Source organism: Panulirus ornatus, chromosome 33, assembly GCF_036320965.1.
Source record: "Panulirus ornatus isolate Po-2019 chromosome 33, ASM3632096v1, whole genome shotgun sequence".
Lineage (NCBI taxonomy): Eukaryota > Metazoa > Arthropoda > Malacostraca > Decapoda > Palinuridae > Panulirus > Panulirus ornatus.
Window position 1 is genome coordinate 25221329 of NC_092256.1, and position 23508 is coordinate 25244836.

The window sequence follows — 23508 nt, forward strand, 5'->3', positions numbered from 1 at the left end:
CTCAGGCACCTCACCATGAGTCATACATACATTAAATAACCTTACCAACCAGTCAACAATACAGTCACCCCCTTTTTTAATAAATTCCACTGCAATACCATCCAAACCCGCTGCCTTGCCGGCTTTCATCTTCCGCAAAGCTTTCACTACCTCTTCTCTGTTTACCAAATCATTTTCCCTAACCCTCTCACTTTGCACACCACCTCGACCAAAACACCCTATATCTGCCACTCTATCATCAAACACATTCAAATGTGATATCTAAAAATTTCAGATATAACTTAGGATGAGTTTAAATTTCAATAACAGGTAGTAAATTAAAACCAGTTGGAAATATATATAATCTTTTAAAGAAACTCATCAAACTACCCACCTGGATCTCCTCCTCTGTAATTTTCTTCACACTTTGTAAGTGCTGAACCTGACCATTCAGCTCCTCTATTTTCACTTGCAATTCTTGGATTTTTTCGTGAAGGAGAACATTTTCAGCCTTTAAATTCACTGCTTCTTTCATCTGGACTTCCTGTTCCTTAATGACAGAGGTCAATTTTTCCCTTAACAATTCTTTTTCTTCAACTAAATTCTCTTCTGCTGATTTTACTTTTGAAGTTATGGAGCCTAATTCCATTTCATATGAATGCTTTTCTTCTAATGCTTTGCTGAGTTTCTTTTCCAAATCTTGCTTCTGATCCAACCAAATTTTCTCATTAGCATTTTTCTGCTTTTCAATATCCTCTGTCATATTTCTTAAGTTTTCTATCTCTTTCTGCAAGATGATTTTCTCAGAAACTAAAGCCTCCCATTCTGAATGATGTTTTTGAAGATCTTCAACTTGCTTTTTAATTGTTTTTTCCAAATCTACATTTGCTGCAGAGGATTCTCTACATTTATGAGCCATAGCTTCATTCTCTTCCATAACAGTATTTACCTGCTGTCTTAAGTTATTTAAAACTTCTTCTCTCTGACTGTTTCCAGATGATATCTGATTTTCAAGTTCAACCTTTCTGTTTTCTACAAAGTGCAATTTTTCTTCTAATTCTGATATTCTTTCTTTGCTCTCAACCAAATTTGATTCAATTTCCAATTTTTCTTTCTCAAAGGTCTGATTCAGCTTAATTTGAGAATTCTCATACTCACTAATAAGTTTCTTTAGATTTTCTAACTGTCCATCTTTCTCTTTGATGATAATGTCAGTGTGGTTTGAAGAGTTTTCTAATCTTTTACTAATTATTTCACTTTCTCTGACTACCTCAACAAACTTATTTTCAAGCCTACTCTTCTCTGTTTTCAAATCTTCCAACATACTTGTAACCTGATCTAACCTTATCTCATCATTTTTTTGTTTTCTACACAGGATGGCAAATAATGAAGAAGACTCTCTGCAGGTCTCTCCTAAGTATGTATTCTCCTCAACATCTAACACTTCTATTGCATGGATATAAAAGGTTATGAAGCTCTTAGTTATGGCATCAAAGCTTAAAGAAAATGAATCCCAGTTCCTATTGTCCTTTGCCTCAGTCAGATTTCTACTCTGTTCCTGCAATTGGCTTAGAGCACCAATTAAACATTGTACATCTTCTTCACATTTAAAACTTTCTTTCCTGGTATTAGCTTCAGCGAGTAATTTTTGTATACTTTTTACACTCTCCAAAACATCCTTTTTCAGGCTGTTTGGAAGCAGAGTCTTGCTCAACATAGGGTAAATTTTCTTGCACAGTGATGTTATATCAATACCTGTATTCTGTACTGGATCCAATATTGATTTAATGTTTTCAGTCTCTCTCTGGAGCTGTTCAACTCTTGAAGTCAGTTCAGTGTTATTTGAAGTCAAATCTTCTATAATTCTTTTCAAATGATCAGTTTTATCTTTCTCTCCTGCTAAAACAGTCCTATTTTCTTCTAGCTCAACAACAGATTTAGAAAATTCAATATCTAACTCTTCTTTTTCTTTTTGTACAACTTTTAGGTTTTCCCTCAGGTAAAATAACTCTTTTTCAAAGTCTTCATACTTACTCAATAATTTTACTTTTTCTTCAAGAAGCTGCTGTACTTCCAGATTTTGTTTTCCTATTTGTGCATTCAACTCTTCTAATCTATTCTTATTTTCAACAAAGTCAACATCTTCACTGTCTCTTTGCCTTAGTTGTTCAAACAGCTTCTCATTCTCACTTTCTTTCTCTTTTACTTTCACTGTTAATTCATTTTTCTCCCTTTCTGTGTTTCTTAACTTTTCCAGCAAATCTCTACTGCATATGTCACTCTCCTTTAGTTTTTCTTCTACAGCTTCAAGTTGGGCCATTAGGTTATTTTGATCTTCATGAGACTGCTCTAATTTGCATTCAATTTGTTTCTTTTCTTGTATTAAATGATCTTCCTGCAGTTTTAGATTTTCAACTTCCTCATTCAATGATCTCTCAGTGCTGGCTCTTTCCTCTATTAGTTTCTGCAATTCACTATCTTTTTTATCTTTAATTTCTTCCATCTTTAAAAGTTTTGCCCTTAATTCTTCAATATCATTACCACAAATAGCTGACTCCTTGGCTTTCTGAGCTTCCCATCCCTCCATCTGTTGTTCAAGATATTTGTTTTTCTCTGTCTCCAGACTCAGCTCTTCTCGTAGTGCTTTTACCTCTAATTCTAATGCTTCACACTGTTTTCTAACTTTACTAGCAACATCTTCATGGAACTGTTTCTCCTGCTCAGCTTCTGAAATTCTTTCTTGAAATGCTCTAAAGTTACACTCTGAATCCATAACTGTTGTATTACATTCTCTTAGTCTGTTTTCCAATCCCTGGGTTTTGTCAAGCTCTAGCCTTAACTTATTGTCTCCCTCTTCCTTCAACTGCTTTAAATTTGAGACTTGACTTTCAAGACTTTGAAGCTTAGCCTCAAGAGCATTCTTTTCTTTCTTAGTACTTTCTAAAATAATTTCTGATGCTTTCTTTTCTTCTTTCAATGCTGTCAACTCACCCTGTATCTTGATACCTTTGGCAACAAGCTTCTGTTGTCTACTTAACTCTTCTTCAACCGCTGACTTTTCTTGAAAGAGTTTCTTGCATTTTGCCTTGAGGATGTCGACTTGACTAAGCTGTGCTTCCAGGTTCTCCACTCTTTCCTGTAATAATTTTCAAACTGTGATCAAAAGCTATACATTATTTAAGTAAACCTAACATTGTCTTTAAGCAAATGGTATTGAGCATGTGAGAAGGATATTCTTAAACTTGATCTTTCTTGCCCTTCATTATGTAGTTTCCTAACAGACACTGGATTAACTTAGGCAAGAAAGTAAAACACAAAACTTATAATGCCATGGTCATGTTCAATGAATGCAAAAAGCATAACTAAAAGTGTCCTGAAATGCGGTGAAAAATAGTAGGTTCCGAAAGATGAAAAAGCTTTTCCCACCTTAGGCAGTGTTATATGAGCATGCGAGATTCTCCAAGATCATCTTTAGGAAAATCAGGCTCAGGACCTTCAACCCCAACCAAGCATTTCTTGTGAGGAAGTGCTGCTTCATATTCAGAGCAACAATAATTACCTCTTTCCATAATCATATCTTAACAAACCTTTACTCTAAGAACCATGAAAATTTAGGGGTCCCCATTATAACTTAGCATGATCAATTAATTAGAAATACAGAGGAAAGTGTGAGAAGAACAAAACGAGAATAAACAGGAACACTAGTGAAGGGGGCAAATGGGAAAGTGATGGCAAACTGTGATGAGGTGAGGAGGAGATGAGTGAATATTTTGAAGGACTGTTGAATGTGTCTGATAATACGGTGCAAGATGTAAGGTGTTTACGTTTGGGAGCTATGTGAAGTGAGAGAGTCATAGCAAGTGGTTTGGTGAAGAGAGAAGAGGTAGTGACAGCCTTGTATAATATGAAATGAGGCAAGGAAGCTGGAGTGGATGGTACTGCAGTTGTTTCTCATCCTTAAGAAGGGGGTGGCTGTGTTGCTGACTGGTTAGTCATGATTTTCATTGTATATACAGAAAATTAGGTCAGTACTGACAATTGAGGGATAATAATGCCCTTGTCGAGCAGAGGTAGATTACAAGTTGAGAGATTCACCCAGGCCATGCCAATGCCATTAATGACCGATGGGTGTAAGATGTAAGGTGTTTTGAACTGGGAGCTATGTGAAGTGAGTCATGGCAAGTGGTTTGGTGAAGAGAGAAGAGGTGGACAGAGCCTTGCATAAGATGAAATGAGGCAAGAAAGCTGAATGGATGGTATTGCAGTTGAGTTTCTAATGAAGGGGGTGACTGTGTTGCTGACTGGTTAGTCATGATTTTCATTGTATGTACAGATAACAAGGTTAGTGCTGACAGTTAAGGGATAATGATGACCTTGTTGTTCAGCAGAGGTTGTTGACAGTTTGTGAGATACACCTAGGCCACACCAATGTCATTAATGACCAATGGTTGGTTATAGAAGGGCAAGAGGCATTTACCTCCTAAGAAGGTAAGGGATTAAGATATTTCTAAAACTATAGGTCCAAGGTATTTGTTAAGGCTTGCAGGATGAAACGACTCTGGAGAGAAAAAAAGGCAAACCTTTTCCCAATACATGGAGTAAATGAACCTCACTACAATAATTTTTTTCATACATGCTCACTATTTTTCCACGGGGGTAAGGTAGCATCAAGAGCAGATGAAAAGATCCTTAGAAGGAAAATCTATTCATACATATCCTTACATCATACACTAAAGTGAAAATGGACTTCTACTTCCTATTTCTTCAGTTACTACACTAAAGTGATTTTATGAGGTAATTGAAATTTTCAAAATTTTCATAAATAAAACACTTCTATTCCAGATCATAACACTTTCCTAAACATATATTTGCTTTGTCGCTGTCTCCCGCGTTAGCGAGGTAGTGCAAGGAAACAGACGAAAGAATGGCCCAACCCGCCCACATACACATGTATATACATACATGTCCACACACGCACAATATACATACCTATACATCTCAATGTACACGTATATATACACACACACAGACATATACATATATACACATGTACATAATTCATACTGTCTGCCTTTATTTGTTCCCATCGCCACCTCGCCACACATGGAATAACAACCCCCTCCCCCCTCATGTGTGCGAGGTAGCACTAGGAAAAACACCAAAGGCCCCATTCGTTCACACTCAGTCTCTAGCTGTCATGTAATAATGCACCGAAACAACAGCTCCCTTTTCACATCCAGGCCCCACACACTTCGCATGGTTTACCCCAGACGCTTCACATGCCCTGGTTCAATCCATTGACAGCACGTCGACCCCGGTATACCACATCGCTCCAATTCACTCTATTCCTTGCACGCCTTTCACCCTCCTGCATGTTCAGGCCCCGATCACTCAAAATCTTTTTCACTCCATCTTTCCACCTCCAATTTGGTCTCCCACTTCCCCTCGTTCCCTCCACCTCTGATACATATATCCTCTTGGTCAATCTTTCCCCACTCATTCTCTCCATGTGACCAAACCATTTCAAAACACCCTCTTCTGCTCTCTCAACCACACTCTTTTTATTTCCACACATCTCTCTTACCCTTACATTACTTACTCGATCAAACCACCTCACACCACACATTGTCCTTAAACATCTCATTTCCAGCACATCCATCCTCCTGCGCACAACTCTATCCATAGCCCACGCCTCGCAACCATACAACATTGTTGGAACCACTATTCCTTCAAACATACCCATTTTTGCTTTCTGAGATAATGTTCTTGACTTCCAAACATTCTTCAAGGCTCCCAGAATTTTCGCCCCCTCCCCCACCCTATGATTCACTTCCGCTTCCATGGTTCCATCCACTGCCAGATCCACTCCCAGATATCTAAAATACTTCACTTCTTCCAGCTTTTCTCCATTCAAACTTACCTCCCAATTGACTTGACCCTCAACCCTACTGTACCTAATAACCTTGCTCTTATGTTTCCTAAACATATTTATCTGAAATGCCTATAACCCTAATAAGTTCTCAGCCCATCTATTCTGCAAGATACCTCTTTTCCTTGTTCATTCAACTATACCACAGTACTATATATATCTTGACTAAGCTATCATCTACAACACATCCTATAAGACCATACCAACTTTAAGGCTTTCATTCATGTGCTTTTCTAATGGTTTCTTGACACCACACATATACACCACAAATTGGCATTTCTTTACTCTGTCCATTCTCATGATTCCAGCTACACTAAATAAGTCATCCATCTCTAATGCTCTCAATTTTTATCCTTCCTGGACTTCTTTCAATAAAATTTGAAATGGTTTGGACACATGGAAAGAATGAGTGAGGAAAGATTGACAAAGAAGATATATGTGTTAGAGGTCAAGGGGCCAAGGAGAAGCAGGAGACCAAACTGGAGGTGGAAGGATGGAGTGGGAAAGATTTTGAGTGATCGGGGCCTGAACATACAGGAGGGTGAGAGGCTTGCAAGGAATAGAGTGAATTGGAACGATGCGGTATACTGGGGTCGATGTGCTGTCACTGGAATGAACCAGGGCATGTGAAGCATCTGGGGTAAACCATGGAAAGGTCTGTGGGACACGTAATCTTACATGGAAGCTCATCAAGCACCCCACACTTGAAATCTCTTCATATCATTCACAAGCTTTTTCAGTGCTTTCCTTTCCCCACATATACACACCAAATTCCCATACCTTCATCACAAGTCTCTTCTCCTATCCATCTCTACTGCCTTTAGATTTTACCTATCCTAATAAAAAGACAATAGAGTTTTATATCCATACTTCAGTTAAGACATATACTCCACTGAGCATGCTTACACTTGAAATCTCTCCATTCATCAGAGGTTTCAGGGAACCTCCAGCTTTCTCACTTACAAAACCTCTCTCAGCCTCACTTTGCCAACCATCATACTTTTTAAACCTTACAACTAAATTTGTAAACTCATCCACAACTTGTTCTTCACCAAATGAACTAATATAATACTGTGATTGCCCATCTATTTCAAAAACTAAATTCTTATTTTCACCCACATTAACTTTCAGCACATTACCATTCAATCTACATATCCCTCTGATTCAGCAAACAAACTAACATTATCTACATGAAACAATGGCGGTAACTTTCATTTTGTACTACCAAGAATCAGCAGTACACTGGTATCACCCCACATATCTCCCATCCTTAAAACCAATAAAATAAAAATGGTGACATATAATGTCTTGACAGTCTCAAAATGGTTTCAAAATACTCACACCATGATTTCCATTCACACAATAATAACTTCCAAGATACATATAATCTCTTACTAGCATTCAAGTGTTCTAAGAACATCCTATCTCATTCTGCTCTCCCCGTCCATAAATGTATTACAGTATGTAACAATAGTGGAAGGTATTAAGAGTATATGGTGTAGGAGGTAAGTTGCCAGAAGCAGTGAAAAGTTTTTACCATGGATGTAAGGCATGTGTACGACTAGGAAGAGAGGAAAGTGATTGGTTCCTAGTGAATGTCGGTTTGCAGCAGGAACTAAATGGTCTAAGTCACTAAAATATTGTCCACTTTAGAAAACAAACAGCTTACTAGGGTATTATGAATATTAAAAAGTACAGAGTATAGGAATAACTGTTAAAAAAGATCATACGAGAAAAGCAAAACAAAGCTGATGCATTGGACAACGTGGATAAACTATAAGAACCATATCTGCACACATGTACTTGCATCTATGCATGATACAAAAATGTAAAGGCTATAAGCATGCAAAAACATTTTCTTTTTTTTTGCTTTGTCGCTGTCTCCCGCGTTTGCGAGGTAGCGCAAGGAAACAGACGAAAGAAATGGCCCAACCCACCCCCATACACATGTATATACAAACATGTCCACACACGCAAATATACATACCTACACAGCTTTCCATGGTTTACCCCAGACGCTTCACATGCCCTGATTCAATCCACTGACAGCACGTCAACCCCGGTATACCACATCGATCCAATTCACTCTATTTCTTGCCCTCCTTTCACCCTCCTGCATGTTCAGGCCCAGATCACACAAAATCTTTTTCACTCCATCTTTCCACCTCCAATTTGGTCTCCCACTTCTCCTCGTTCCCTCCACCTCCAACACATATATCCTCTTGGTCAATCTTTCCTCACTCATTCTCTCCATGTGCCCAAACCATTTCAAAACACCCTCTTCTGCTCTCTCAACCACGCTCTTTTTATTTCCACACATCTCTCTTACCCTTACGTTACTCACTCGATCAAACCACCTCACACCACACATTGTCCTCAAACATCTCATTTCCAGCACATCCACCCTCCTACGCACAACTCTATCCATAGCCCACGCCTCGCAACCATACAACATTGTTGGAACCAGTATTCCTTCAAACATACCCATTTTTGCTTTCCGAGATAATGTTCTCGACTTCCACATATTCTTCAAGGCTCCCAGGATTTTCGCCCCCTCCCCCACCCTATGATCCACTTCCGCTTCCATGGTTCCATCCGCTGCCAGATCCACTCCCAGATATCTAAAACACTTTAATTCCTCCAGTTTTTCTCCATTCAAACTTACCTCCCAATTGACTTGACCCTCAACCCTACTGTACCTAATAACCTTGCTCTTATTCACATTTACTCTTAACTTTCTTCTTTCACACACTTTACCAAACTCAGTCACCAGCTTCTGCAGTTTCTCACATGAATCAGCCACCAGCGCTGTATCATCAGCGAACAACAACTGACTCACTTCCCAAGCTCTCTCATCCACAACAGACTTCATACTTGCCCCTCTTTCCAAAACTCTTGCATTCACCTCCCTAACAACCCCATCCATAAACAAGTTAAACAACCATGGAGACATCACACACCCCTGGCACAAACCTACATTCACTGAGAACCAACCACTTTCCTCTCTTCCTACACATACACATGCCTTACATCCTCGATAAAAACTTTTCACTGCTTCTAACAACTTGCCTCCCACACCATATATTCTTAATACCTTCCACAGAGCATCTCTATCAACTCTATCATATGCCTTCTCCAGATCCATAAATGCTATTTACAAATCCATTTGCAAAAACATTTTTTTTTTTTTTTTTTTTTGCTGTCGCTGTCTCCCGCGTTTGCGAGGTAGCGCAAGGAAACAGACGAAAGAAATGGCCCAACCCACCCCCATACATATGTATATACATACGTCCACACACGCAAATATACATACCTACACAGCTTTCCATGGTTTACCCCAGACGCCTCACATGCCCTGATTCAATCCGCTGACAGCACGTCAACCCGGTATACCACATCGCTCCAATTCACTCTATTCCTTGCTCTCCTTTCACCCTCCTGCATGTTCAGGCCCCGATCACACAAAATCTTTTTCACTCCATCTTTCCACCTCCAATTTGGTCTCCCTCTTCTCCTCGTTCCCTCCACCTCCGACACATATATCCTCTTGGTCAATCTTTCCTCACTCATTCTCTCCATGTGCCCAAACCATTTCAAAACACCCTCTTCTGCTCTCTCAACCACGCTCTTTTTATTTCCACACATCTCTCTTACCCTTACGTTACTTACTCGATCAAACCACCTCACACCACACATTGTCCTCATACATCTCATTTCCAGCACATCCAACCTCCTGCGCACAACTCTATCCATAGCCCACGCCTCGCAACCATACAACATTGTTGGAACCACTATTCCTTCAAACATACCCATTTTTGCTTTCCGAGATAATGTTCTCGACTTCCACACATTCTTCAAGGCTCCCAGAATTTTCGCCCCCTCCCCCACCCTATGATCCACTTCCGCTTCCATGGTTCCATCCTGCTGCCAGATCCACTCCCAGATATCTAAAACACTTCACTTCCTCCAGTTTTTCTCCATTCAAACTCACCTCCCAATTGACTAGACCCTCAACCCTACTGTACCTAATAACCTTGCTCTTATTCACATTTACTCTTAACTTTCTTCTTTCACACACTTTACCAAACTCAGTCACCAGCTTCTGCAGTTTCTCACATGAATCAGCCACCAGCGCTGTATCATCAGCGAACAACAACTGACTCACTTCCCAAGCTCTCTCATCCCCAACAGACTTCATACTTGCCCCTCTTTCCAAACCTCTTGCATTCACATCTCTAACAACCCCATCCATAAACAAATTAAACAACCATGGAGACATCACACACCCCTGCCGCAAACCTACATTCACTGAGAACCAATCACTTTCCTCTCTTCCTACACGTACACATGCCTTACATCCTCGATAAAAACTTTTCACTGCTTCGAACAACTTGCCTCCCACACCATATATTCTTAATACCTTCCACAGAGCATCTCTATCAACTCTATCATATGCCTTCTCCAGATCCATAAATTTTTTTTTTTTTTTTTTTTTTTTTTTTCAAACTATTCGCCATTTCCCGCGTTAGTGAGGTAGCGTTAAGAACAGAGAACTGGGCCACTGAGGGAATATCCTCACCTGGCCCCCTTCTCTGTTCCTTCTTTTGGAAAATTAAAAAAAATTGAGAGGTGAAGATTTGTATGGGTTTTCAGAAAAGAAGAGTGAATGTTGGGGTGAAGAGGGTGGTGAGAGTAAGTGAGCTTGGGAAGGAGACTTGTGTGAGGAAGTACCAGGAGAGACTGAGTACAGAATGGAAAAAGGTGAGAACAATGGAAGTAAGGGGAGTGGGGGAGGAATGGGATGTATTTAGGGAATCAGTGATGGATTGCGCAAAAGATGCTTGTGGCATGAGAAGAGTGGGAGGTGGGTTGATTAGAAAGGGTAGTGAGTGGTGGGATGAAGAAGTAAGATTATTAGTGAAAGAGAAGAGAGAGGCATTTGGACGATTTTTGCAGGGAAAAAATGCAATTGAGTGGGAGATGTATAAAAGAAAGAGACAGGAGGTCAAGAGAAAGGTGCAAGAGGTGAAAAAGAGGGCAAATGAGAGTTGGGGTGAGAGAGTATCATTATATTTTAGGGAGAATAAAAAGATGTTCTGGAAGGAGGTAAATAAAGTGCATAAGACAAGGGAGCAAATGGGAACTTCAGTGAAGGGCACAAATGGGGAGGTGATAACAAGTAGTGGTGATGTGAGAAGGAGATGGAGTGAGTATTTTGAAGGTTTGTTGAATGTGTTTGATGATAGAGTGGCAGATATAGTGTGTTTTGGTTGAGGTGGTGTGCAAAGTGAGAGGGTTAGGGAAAATGATTTGGTAAACAGAGAAGAGGTAGTAAAAGCTTTGCGGAAGATGAAAGCCGGCAAGGCAGCAGGTTTGGATGGTATTGCAGTGGAATTCATTAAAAAAGGGGGTGACTGTATTATTGACTGGTTGGTAAGGTTATTTAATGTATGTACGACTCATGGTGAGGTGCCTGAGGATTGGCGGAAAGCGTGCATAGTGCCATTGTACAAAGGCAAAGGGGATAAGAGTGAGTGCTCAAATTACAGATGTATAAGTTTGTTGAGTATTCCTGGTTAATTATATGGGAGGGTATTGATTGAGAGGGTGAAGGCATGTACAGAGCATCAGACTGGGGAAGAGCAGTGTGGTTTCAGAAGTGGTAGAGGATGTGTGGATCAGGTGTTTGCTTTGAAGAATGTATGTGAGAAATACTTAGAAAAGCAAATGGATTTGTATGTAGCATTTATGGATCTGGAGAAGGCATATGATAGAGTTGATAGAGATGCTCTGTGGAAGGTATTAAGAATATATGGTGTGGGAGGCAAGTTGTTAGGAGCAGTGAAAAGTTTTTATCGAGGATGTAAGGCATGTGTACGTGTAGGAAGAGAGGAAAGTGATTGGTTCTCAGTGAATGTAGGTTTGTGGCAAGGGTGTGTGATGTCTCCATGGTTGTTTAATTTGTTTATGGATGGGGTTGTTAGGGAGGTGAATGCAAGAGTTTTGGAAAGAGGGGCAAGTATGAAGTCTGTTGGGGATGAGAGAGCTTGGGAAGTGAGTCAGTTGTTGTTCGCTGATGATACAGCGCTGGTGGCTGATTCATGTGAGAAACTGCAGAAGCTGGTGACTGAGTTTGGTAAAGTGTGTGAAAGAAGAAAGTTAAGAGTAAATGTGAATAAGAGCAAGGTAATTAGGTACAGTAGGATTGAGGGTCAAGTCAATTGGGAGGTAAGTTTGAATGGAGAAAAACTGGAGGAAGTAAAGTGTTTTAGATATCTGGGAGTGGATCTGGCAGTGGATGGAACCATGGAAGCGGAAGTGGATCATAGGGTGGGGGAGGGGGCGAAAATCCTGGGAGCCTTGAAGAATGTGTGGAAGTCGAGAACATTATCTCGGAAAGCAAAAATGGGTATGTTTGAAGGAATACTGGTTCCAACAATGTTGTATGGTTGCGAGGCGTGGGCTATGGATAGAGTTGTGCACAGGAGGATGGATGTGCTGGAAATGAGATGTTTGAGGACAACGTGTGGTGTGAGGTGGTTTGATCGAGTAAGTAACGTAAGGGTAAGAGAGATGTGTGGAAATAAAAAGAGCGTGGTTGAGAGAGCAGAAGAGGGTGTTTTGAAATGGTTTGGGCACATGGAGAGAATGAGTGAGGAAAGATTGACCAAGAGGATATATGTGTCGGAGGTGGAGGGAACGAGGAGAAGTGGGAGACCAAATTGGAGGTGGAAAGATGGAGTGAAAAAGATTTTGTGTGATCGGGGCCTGAACATGCAGAAGGGTGAAAGGAGGGCAAGGAATAGAGTGAATTGGATCGATGTGGTATACCGGGGTTGACGTGCTGTCAGTGGATTGAATCAGGGCATGTGAAGCGTCTGGAGAAAACCATGGAAAGCTGTGTAGGTATGTATATTTGCGTGTGTGGACGTATGTATATACATGTGTATGGGGGTGGGTTGGGCCATTTCTTTCGTCTGTTTCCTTGCGCTACCTCGCAAACGCGGGAGACAGCGAAAAAAAAAATAAACAAAGGCATTCTGAGAAGATTCTACTCAGGTTAACCTGTTTAAAACATATGAAAGAGTTTAATGCTTTTCTACAAAACAGCATACCTACAATAAACAAAGTGTGGTTTCTTATAACCTTAACTTAATACTTCTAAAAATGCTATGATTCCCTTTTGACAACCTTGAATCTATTAATGTCTCCTGAAAGTCTGGATTATGACATTACAAACCTCTAAAGTTGTCTTCTCCTTTTTCCAAGCTTTCTCAAGGAGTTCTAACTTCTGAGTGGAAGATGCCTGGAATGCTTGTAATTTTTCAAGATTCATTCTATTCTCCTCTATCAACTGAATATTTGCAACCTCTAAATGGTTTCTCTCCTTTATCAATTCTTCTTCTATTGCTTGCAAGGAGTCCACCTCACTTGAAGAAACCTTTAACTGTCTTTGAAGACTTTCAATCTGTAAATAGTAAACCAAAGCTTACTCAAACCAACATTGTGAATTAAAAGTATAATAAATATAACTTGACGATGCCTTCATACATTTCTGTTTTTTTATCATACTGAATAAAATATGGCAAGACATAACCTTATGATTGCTGATTTGCTGCAAACAGCATGGGACACTTCAAGCAGTTAGCTGCAAGCGTATCATATACCAGCTGAGGCATCAAAACATCCTTAGCATGGTTAACAGTGAAGTAGTGAGGCAGAAAACAACAACTGGCAATTCAGAATAATGTTTCCACATCCTTTGCCTGTATTTCATTAAATCATCTGGTTAGTAATCATTAAGATGCCTTGTAGGGAGTCTTTTGTCATTTTTGTGCTCCCCAGGCAGAAGAGGCAATGTGTTCTGTATTGATATTATATATAGTTACATAATAACTAAAGTATATAAATGAGAGGACAACTTTTTTCATAACTTCATCACTGTTTTCTGTATTAGCGAGGTAGTGCCAGGAACAGAAGAAAAGCTGTATCTGCTCACATCCATTCTCTATTTGTCATGTGTAATGCACCACAACTACAGTTCCCTATCCACATCCAGGCCATGGAGACCTTTCCATGATTTACCTTGGATGCTTCACATGCCCTGGGTCAGGCCATTATACCACACTGTTCCAATTCACTCTATCCCATGCACATCTCTCTCCTGCACATTCAGACCTCAATCGTTCAAAATCGTTTTCACTTTATCCTTTCATCACCAAATTGGGTCTCCCCATTCCCCTTGTTCCCTCCTATTCCGACAAATATATCCTCTTTGTAACCTTTTCCTCACTCATTCTCTCCATAGGTCTGAACCATTTCAGCACACCCTCTTCAGCTCTCCCAACCACATTCTTCTTATTACCCCTTATCCTTTCATTGCTCACACAATCAAACCACCTCACACCACACAGTGTCCTGAAACATTTCATGTTAAACACATCCACCCTCCGCACAGCAAGGCCTATGCCTTGCATTCATATAATATTGCTGGGACTACTAATTGCAAATTAAATCTACAGAACAGTATTCTGGATCAAAAAGGATTTTTCATAAAAACAGAAATATAAGCTTTAATGAATAATCATTCAAAACTATGACAAAATTTCAACAAAATCATTAGAAAATATTCTAATTTTTCGAGAAAAAACTGATTGCTTTTATCATCAACTGGTGTGCATGATATCTTGAGAATTAATAGGTTAAAAATGAAGTACATATGATCTAGTAAAACAAGTTCTGTACCTACTATTGCTCAAAACTAAGGACATGGATATATGATACATCAATTCTGTATCCAATGGTGAACAGCTTTAAAGCCACAATTGTTAACACCACAAATATATTTTGGTAAATTAACACTTTCATACATCAATGATTAAAAAAAATCATGATCTAATTATATAATTCAAGAAACAATTGGTAATATACGAATGAACTGTGACAGCTCCCTGGAAAATAACAGCCATGTTATGATTATAAAAGTGTAAAAGTAACCACAAGGGTATCAACTAAGCAATAAACATTCTAGAACTCATTCCAGTGAAGATGTCATGGAGTCAGTCCATCAAATTAATCAACAGTGATAAAATAATCTAAAAATGAACTACCAACATCAAAGGAAATTAAAAACCTTGGTAATAAGAGCCACTTTTCCCTCTGTTAGGTTAGCCACCATCTCCCTCAGAGAACTGGCTTCTGCTTCCACCTTTCTGACTGTCTCTTCTGCTGCCTCAGTATTTTTTACAGCAAGCTTCATTTTCTTTAACTCTGCTACAGTGTCTGTAACAGAATACATAACTAAAAAAGGGAAATAATCATGTATCAATATACCACTGATATCAAATCTGCCTCCTCCTACATACAAGAAACTAAATCATTAACCAGTCAAAAAATCAATCAGTATCACATATGCCTTCCCTTGCAATACAACAAAGGCTCCTGCAGAAACTCATCCACACTCTAAATCTTCAATACATCTCTAAAGGTTCCTTAACTGGAATACCCACCTCAAATTCTTTTTTTTGCAAGGTAATGTCAGAAACAGAGTTCACATTTGCTCACATTCATTCTCTAGCTGTTATGTGGAATGCAGCAAAACCACAAATTCCTGTCCACAACCAGGCCCTAAAGATCTTTCCATGGTTTATGCTAACTGCTTCTCATATTCTGGTTCAGTCCCTTGATAGCCCATCAATGCCTGTATACATCATTCCAGTTTACTCTATCATGTACATGCTTTTCACCTTACTGTATGTTCAGGCCACGATCACTCAAAATATTTTCCACTCCATCCCTCCATCTCCAATTTGGTCTACCCCTTCTCAATGTTCCCTTCATTCCAGACAAACATATCCTCTTTGTCAACCTCTCCTCAATCATTCTTTTCATATGTCCAGAACATTTCAGCGCACTGCACACCCTATTCAGCTCTTTCAAACACACTCTTTTTGTCACCACACCTCGCCCTTACCCTCTTATCACTTATGCGATCAAACCACCTCACACCACTTATTCTCTTCAAACATTTAACTCTACTCTTCCATTTTATGATTAGTTTTCCTCTCCATCTACTCAGGGGGATATATAGAGTACTGATCTAGGTGTGCTATCAGAGAAATTCTGCCAAAAGGCAGAACTAGCAGACTGAGCTCACTGCAGAAAAATCTAATTACAAAGAATAAGTTGTGCATGTTACAGGTTGACAAGTGCAATGATAAAAGAAAGTGATTCCATGCACGTGGACTGAAAGCTAACAGCCTATGAATGGGTGAAGAAGAAAAAAAGAACAGCTAACAGAGCCTAAGGAGTGCAAATTAAGTCATTGAAATGCTGACTCATTGTGCAGCTGACCCTAACCTTACTAATACTGAGGCATGTAAAATAGGTAATGTAACTGCCTGGTTGGTGGATGCCTACCACCTACAACCAGGGTTCTTAAGCTTTTCCTGCATATGGACCACTTAGGGTAACTTGCTAGACCTTTGTAAGACAGCTTAATTATGGAGTGGAAACACATATACGATACTTAAATCATTTAATGTGAATGCAGATTTTGAAGTAGTAGGAGACACCTACTGCTGCTGCTGCTACTATTCTGTAATAGTGGTGGTGATAGTAGTTGGTATTGGGTGGCAGGCAATCATCAACCAAGGAAGTACTATTGCTTGGGTTTTGGAAAGGATAGTGGTGGTAGAGGATTGAGCCTGCATTGTGGCATTTGTCACGAACTTCCTTTCAAGCCCAGATAGCTATCTTTTAACCCTTGCTTCATCCATATATGGGATGCTGGCACTGAACCTCACACCCTCTTTTTCTCATACACAAAACTTAGCAACACATAACTCATGTCTTTATTTTTTCTTTCTTAATTTTCAATACTTCAAAATATGGCTTTGTAACCATCAAATCATTCTCCAGCAATGATTAAGAGTGGACACACTGGATAAGAGGGGTTGAGCAGATCCTAGGGCCCACTTAACTGCCATCATGCATTTGGGATCCATCCTACTTCCACAGATACAGATCCTTGAACTGGTTCTTTTTCTGTTCACTTCTGCAACAGTCACAGTCTTAATTCTAACTTTCCTTCTGTTGAACACCATTTGTTTACCTCCTCCCCTGATCTTTTTCTTCTCCCCGAAATCCAACTGTCCAAGGTTACTGCTCCTTTGCACTATCAAATCTCCAACTATAATCTCTACCACTGTTTTTACTCCAATGTGGAGTTTGTGGTTACTGTAGAATTAAGATACTTAATATATGCCTTATGGATCCCGAATCTTCCTATTCTGAGCACTATAGCTCAAAATCTCTACCCTTTATCATATTGCTTTTATGTTTCTTTCACTTCCCAAATTCCTCTAATTACAACTCTTTAACTATTTGACTTCTTGCCACAAAAGTCTACTCTCTTGGTATCCACATGCTGAAATAGCTTATGCAAGGGATTTCAGTGTACACCACAAGAATAGGTCAGGCTCTGACCAAGGTTAGAGGCTATATATGTGCCTACATTGGAAGAGAGAAGGGTGAAGGGTAACCTGATCACAAACTTTTATCAAAACAGATCAGTGATGCTGACGGTGAAGAGGTCTTTGAGAGATGTAGGGATAGAGCAACCTAAGAATATCCAACATAAAATTAAGCATGAAACTTGTTTAAAAAGATATGAAGAAGCACTTTTATAGTACACGAGTGGTGCATGAATGGAAGTCAACGGGAATAAGGTTTATGCAGAAAGCATACATAAATTCAAGTAGTTGCATAATAGTAAAGAACAAGTTATTCTAATGTTGTTTACTTATTATACTTTGTCGCTGTCTCCCGCGTTAGCGAGGTAGCGCAAGGAAACAGATGAAAGAATGGCCCAACCCACCCACATACACATGTATATACACACATCCACACGTACATATACATACATAAACACCTTAACGTATACATATATATATACACACACACAGATATATACATATATATACATGTACATAATTCATACTGTCTGCCCATATTCATTCCCATCGCCACCCCGCCACACATGAAATAACGACCCCCTCCCCCTGCATGTGTGCGAGGTAGCGCTAGGAAAAGACAACAAAGGCAACATTCGTTCACACTCAGTCTCTAGCTGTCATGAAAAATGCACCAAAACCAAAGTTCCCTTTCCACATCCAGGCCCCACAGAACTTTCCATGGTTTACCCCAGACGCTTCACATGCCCTGGTTCAATCCACTGACAGCATGTTGACCCCAGTATACCACATAGTTCCAATTCACTCTATTCCTTGCACACCTTTCACCCTCCTGCATGTTCAGGCCCCGATCACTCAAAATCTTTTTCACTCCATCTTTCCTTCTCCAATTTGGTCTCCCACTTCTCCTCGTTCCCTCCACCTCTGACACATATATCCTTTTTGTCAATCTTTCCTCACTCATTCTCTCTATGTGACCAAATCATTTCAAAACACCCTCTTCTGCTCTCTCAACCACACTCTTTTCATTACCACACACCTCTCTTACCCTTTCATTACTTACTCGATTAAACCACCTCACACCACATATTGTCCTCAAACACCTCATTTCCAGCACATCCACCCTCCTCCACACAACTCTATCTATAGCCCACGCCTTGCAACCACATAACATTGTTGGAACCACCATTCCTTCGAACATACCCATTTTTGCTTTCCAAGATAATGTTCTCAACTTCCACACATTCTTCAAGGCTCCCAGAACTTTCGCCCCCTCCCCCACCCTATGATTCACTTACACTTCCATGGTTCCATCTGCTGCCAAATCCACTCCCAGATATCTAAAACACTCCACTTCTTCCAGTTTTTCTCCATTCAAACTTACCTCCCAACTGACTTGTCCCTTAACCCTACTGTACCTAATAACCTTGCTTTTATTCACATTTACTCAGCTTTCTTCTTTCACACACTTTACCATACTCAGTCACCAGCTTCAGCAGTTTCTCAACCAAATCAGCCACCAGCGCTGTATCATCAGTGAACAACTGACTCAAGGATGTGTATTTTCTGTTTGTAGTATTTAAATTCTGTATTTCTGTAATAAGTCAAGGAGTTAGTAAATTCCTTGATAATGAACAAGGTACAAATACCAGTAAACACATTATTTCACATATACATTTACTTTCAAATCTAAGAGGGGAAAAGAAATAGGTAGCATTTGGTAGGCAGCCAATGGCCAGGACAGTATATTACCAGTGCTACCCATCTGGGTATTGGGAAGGTTAGACAGCTGCATAGTACGCCAGCACTTCAGTGTTGTCAAGTTGCACTCCTCTGACCCAAGTAGCTGTCTTTTTTCCTGCCCCACCCACTCGTGGACTACTGGCATTCTGTTCAGAAACACAATCTCTCCTTATCATACATGTAACACTTGACAGCACTTAACTCATACAGCTCATTCTTCATAACTTTAGATATCCTTGTGGTATGTGCTATGTGCTAGCCCAGCTTTTTGGCAAAATGGTAGGAACAACAGACAGAAGTAGTAGGTATGAACATTTAGGTAGAAATATTAGGTGGAAGTAGTTGGTAAAAACAGTGGGCGGGAATGTTAAGTAGAAGTAGGTGGTAAGAACAATGGTTGAGAGTGTTAGGTAGACGTCATGTAAGAACATTAGGAAGGAGCCTCTAGAAACACTACACTAGACTTGCCCTCTGCCAGTGGCCTGTTAAGTATGAGGCACTTAAAGCTAAAAAGCGGCAGTGGAGTTCACTACTTATGAACACTATTGCCGGGGGCACCCCAATGAGGGAGTCACTGAAGGGAACAGGCATAACAGATATATAGATAGATAGATAAAGAATGTTCAACAGATGAGGCCCCACGAATGTAAACTCCCTCCCTGAACAGTACAAACAGATAATTACAGGGCCAGAAAAAGATGAGGATAGTTGGTTGCTTGGCCTCATCTCCACACAATGACATCAAAAAGACCTGGTCATGGTGCTATATAGTTGTTGAGTAACTGTGAAAGAACATATGCTCACCAATGTTTTATGATGGTCAAAGGGGGTGAATCTACTTGGATACATATTTCTGGGGGTAAAACAGTATCTAATTTTTCTCTACTATTAGCTGCATGTCCAAAATTCTTTATCAGAACTATCAGGAAAATCTACAGTAATACTGGAAATTCTATCATTCTTTGTGTAGCTTTTTCTTGTTAAAGTATAATTCACCTTGACCTATCTTAAAACATAAATTTCAATTAGTCAGTTTAATGCACTTTCTAATTTTTCCCCATTCAATTACATGTTTGTCTGCTGATTCACTTGATTGTAACTCCCTTCCCTGAATTTTGGATCTTCAACACATAAATCTCCCTTTCAGCTAATGCACTTTTTTCCTTTCATTTTTTTCTCTCTCTTAACGTGGGACAAACAAACAGAGCTACAACCAACTCTACCTTTCCCATTTTCATGAATGAACCTTAGCCTTATTTCCCTAAATCACCTCATCTACCCACTTTACATGTCATTCAAGACCCTTTTTGTTTCTGCAATTCTTAACTACCTGTTACACTAAATTTCTTATGTCAACTTGAGGATTTTAATATAATCTATCATCAAAATCATGATTAATTTTACACAGTCTTACCATCTTTTGCAGATTTAGCCTTCTGAGCTAAAGCCAACAGGTTTCGACATTTAGTAATGAGTTCTTCTCGTGTTAGCTTTTCCAGACTTCCTCCCCCAGCAGGTCGGCCTGATACCCTTTCCTCCCCTTGACTCCCATTTGAAGCATTATTACTACCATTACCCTCCTGAAAGAAAAAAGGTATATCAATAACCTATGCTGCAAAAATATACAAACATTCTAATTCAATCAATTAAATTATTCTTTTTTCTTTCTTTTCTTTCTGTGTTTAGCAGCCTGACAGCTGCCTTCTTAACTTGAATATAATTAACTTTTCTGAGAAAAACATATCAACAGGAAAAACAGAGCACAGTAACAAAACTTACAGAATATAACGTAACTCTTTGGGGAAACTTGCAGATTTTGAAGTCTGGAAAACCATTTCATACCTAGAGACATACATGAAGGAAGTGGCACCTCAAAAATTCTCATCCTTAGCTATAATTTGGCCTTCAGTATGGATCATCCCCTTTAAAAGGTCATCTAAAGCCACACAAGGGAGGCTCACCAGATAAAAGTAGAGTTTAAGTCTAATACATGCATTTTTTTATGTGACAGGCCCCTTTTGCTTATCTTAACTTATGAGAGATTCCCTTAAATAGCTAAGGTGCAGACCACTTACCTCATTACATGAACTCAAGGAATCTGCCTTGGTTGTGAAAAGAGTACCAGTTTTGTGCTAAAAAGGCTCAACTCTTAATTAACAGGAGTCATTATATGAAAACTTGTAAATGCTGGCTGGCTAGAACATATATCTCAGAGCTCCTTTGCATTATGACATCTTTAATTAAATCATTCCTTTCTCTTTCTCACCATTTTCTCTGTATTTGAGATTTTAGGTACTCCTTCACAGTATATTTCACAGAACGTCTTGCCACAAAGCCCTGGTTCCAGGGAACAGAACTCCATTTCCCAATCTACATTACCATAAAATCGTTGAAGTTTGTGTAGTTCCCTTAAATACATCTCCCCTTTATGTAATTTCTTACCTCTGGTCTTTTAATGTCCCCTTTTACCACATATTTAAATTTGAGCATTACAACTGGTGTACTAAATTCAGTAGAATGTTCTCAATGTCCATGCTAAAATGTATGAAGATAAGATCGAGCAATGATGGCGTATCAGTCCCTCATCTTAATACACTCCATGACAAGGGATGGGAAATTTTCCTGTCTGCTGTCTAAAAACTTGTGTCTCCATGGTTCCATATTACAATGAGAATCCAAATTACCCCACTCTATCGCTTTACAAATGATATGCCACATTATCAGTACTTTGATATCTCTATGAAATAAGTGTTTAATATACCATCCACATTGTTCCTTCACTGTTATCACTTTTTATTGGTCCTGGACTGTTGTAATTCTTTGGGGGATTACAAAAGAACATCACTATATATAGCGAGGTAGCGCAAGGAAAAGACAACAAAGGCCACATTTGTTCCCACTCAGTCTCTAGTTGTCATGTATAATGCACTGAAACCACAGCTCCCTTTCCACATTCAGGCCCCACAGAACTTTCCATGGTTTACCCCAGATGCTTCACATGCCCTGGTTCAATCCATTGACAGCACATCAACCCTGGTATACCACATCGTTCCAATTCACTCTATTCCTTGCACACCTTTCATGCTCCTGCATGTTCAAGCCCTGATCGCTCAAAATCTTTTTCACTCCATCCTTCCACCTCCAATTTGGTCTCCCATTTCTCCTCGTTCCCTCCACCTCTGACACATATATCCTCTTTGTCAATCTTTCCTCACTTATTCTCTCCATGTGACCAAACCATTTCAATAACCCTCTTCTGCTCTCTCAACCACACCCTTTTTATTACCAAACATCTCTCTTACCCTTTCATTACTTGCTCAATCAAACCACCTCACACCCCATATTGTTCTCAAACATCTCATTTCCAACAAATCCACCCTCCTCCGCACAACTCTATCTAAAGCCCATGCCTCGCAACCACATAACATTGTTGGAACCAATATTCCTTCAAACATACACACTTTTGCTTTCCAAAATAATGTTCTCGCCTCCCACACATTTTTCAACACTCCCAAAACTTTTGCCCCCTTCCCCACCCTGTGACTCACTTCGGCTTCCATGGTTCCATCCGCTTCCAATTCCACTCCCAGATATATAAAACACTTTAATTCCTCCAGTTTTTCTCCATTCAAACTTACCTCCCAATTGACTTGTCCCTCAACCCTACTGTACCTAATAACCTTGCTCTTATTCACATTTACTCTCAGCTTTCTTCTTTCACACACTTTACCAAACTCAGTCACCAGCTTCTGCAGTTTCTCAACCGAATCAGCCACCAGCGCTGTATCATCAGCAAACAACAACTGACTCACTTCCTAAGCCCTCTCATCCACAACAGACTGCATACTTGCCTCTCTCTCCAAAACTCTTGCATTCACCTTCCTAACAACCCCATCCATAAACATACTGAACAACCATGGGAGACATCACACACCCCTGCTGCAAACCAACATTCACTGAGAACCAATCACTTTCCTCTCTTCCTACTCGTACATACATGCCTTACATCCTCAGTAAAAACTTTTCACTGCTTCTAACAACTTGCCTCCCACACCATATATTCTTAATACCTTCCACAGAGCATCTCTATCAACTTTATCATATGCCTTCTCCAGATCCATGAATGCTACATACAAATCCATTTACTTTCTAAGTATATCTCACATATATTCTTAAAAGCAAACACCTGATCCACACATCCTCTACCACTTCTGAAACCACACTGCTCTTCCCCAATCTCATGCTCTGTACATGCTTTCACCCTCTCAATCAATACTCTCCCATATAATTTCCCAGAAATACTCAACAAACTTATACCTCTGTAATTTGAGCACTCACCTTTGTCCCCTTTGCCTTTGTACATTGGCACTACGCATGCATTCT

At 39.7% G+C, this 23508-nt stretch overlaps 1 protein-coding gene across 2 annotated transcripts in view; it reads right to left on the reverse strand.

Moving 5' to 3' along the window:
* LOC139759651 (uncharacterized) overlaps positions 1-23508 on the reverse strand; it is a 144893-nt gene that overhangs the window by 115582 nt on the left and 5803 nt on the right. The window contains exons 2-5 of one of the 2 annotated variants that reach the window (XM_071682045.1): positions 20540-20705; positions 15042-15190; positions 13149-13376; positions 374-3115 (exon numbers count right to left, since the gene is read on the reverse strand). In XM_071682045.1, coding sequence (XP_071538146.1) covers positions 374-3115; positions 13149-13376; positions 15042-15190; positions 20540-20705 — 3285 coding nt within the window. Of the gene's footprint in view, positions 1-373; positions 3116-13148; positions 13377-15041; positions 15209-20539; positions 20706-23508 lie in introns of both variants that reach the window. The other variant, XM_071682044.1, reaches the window with a different exon arrangement.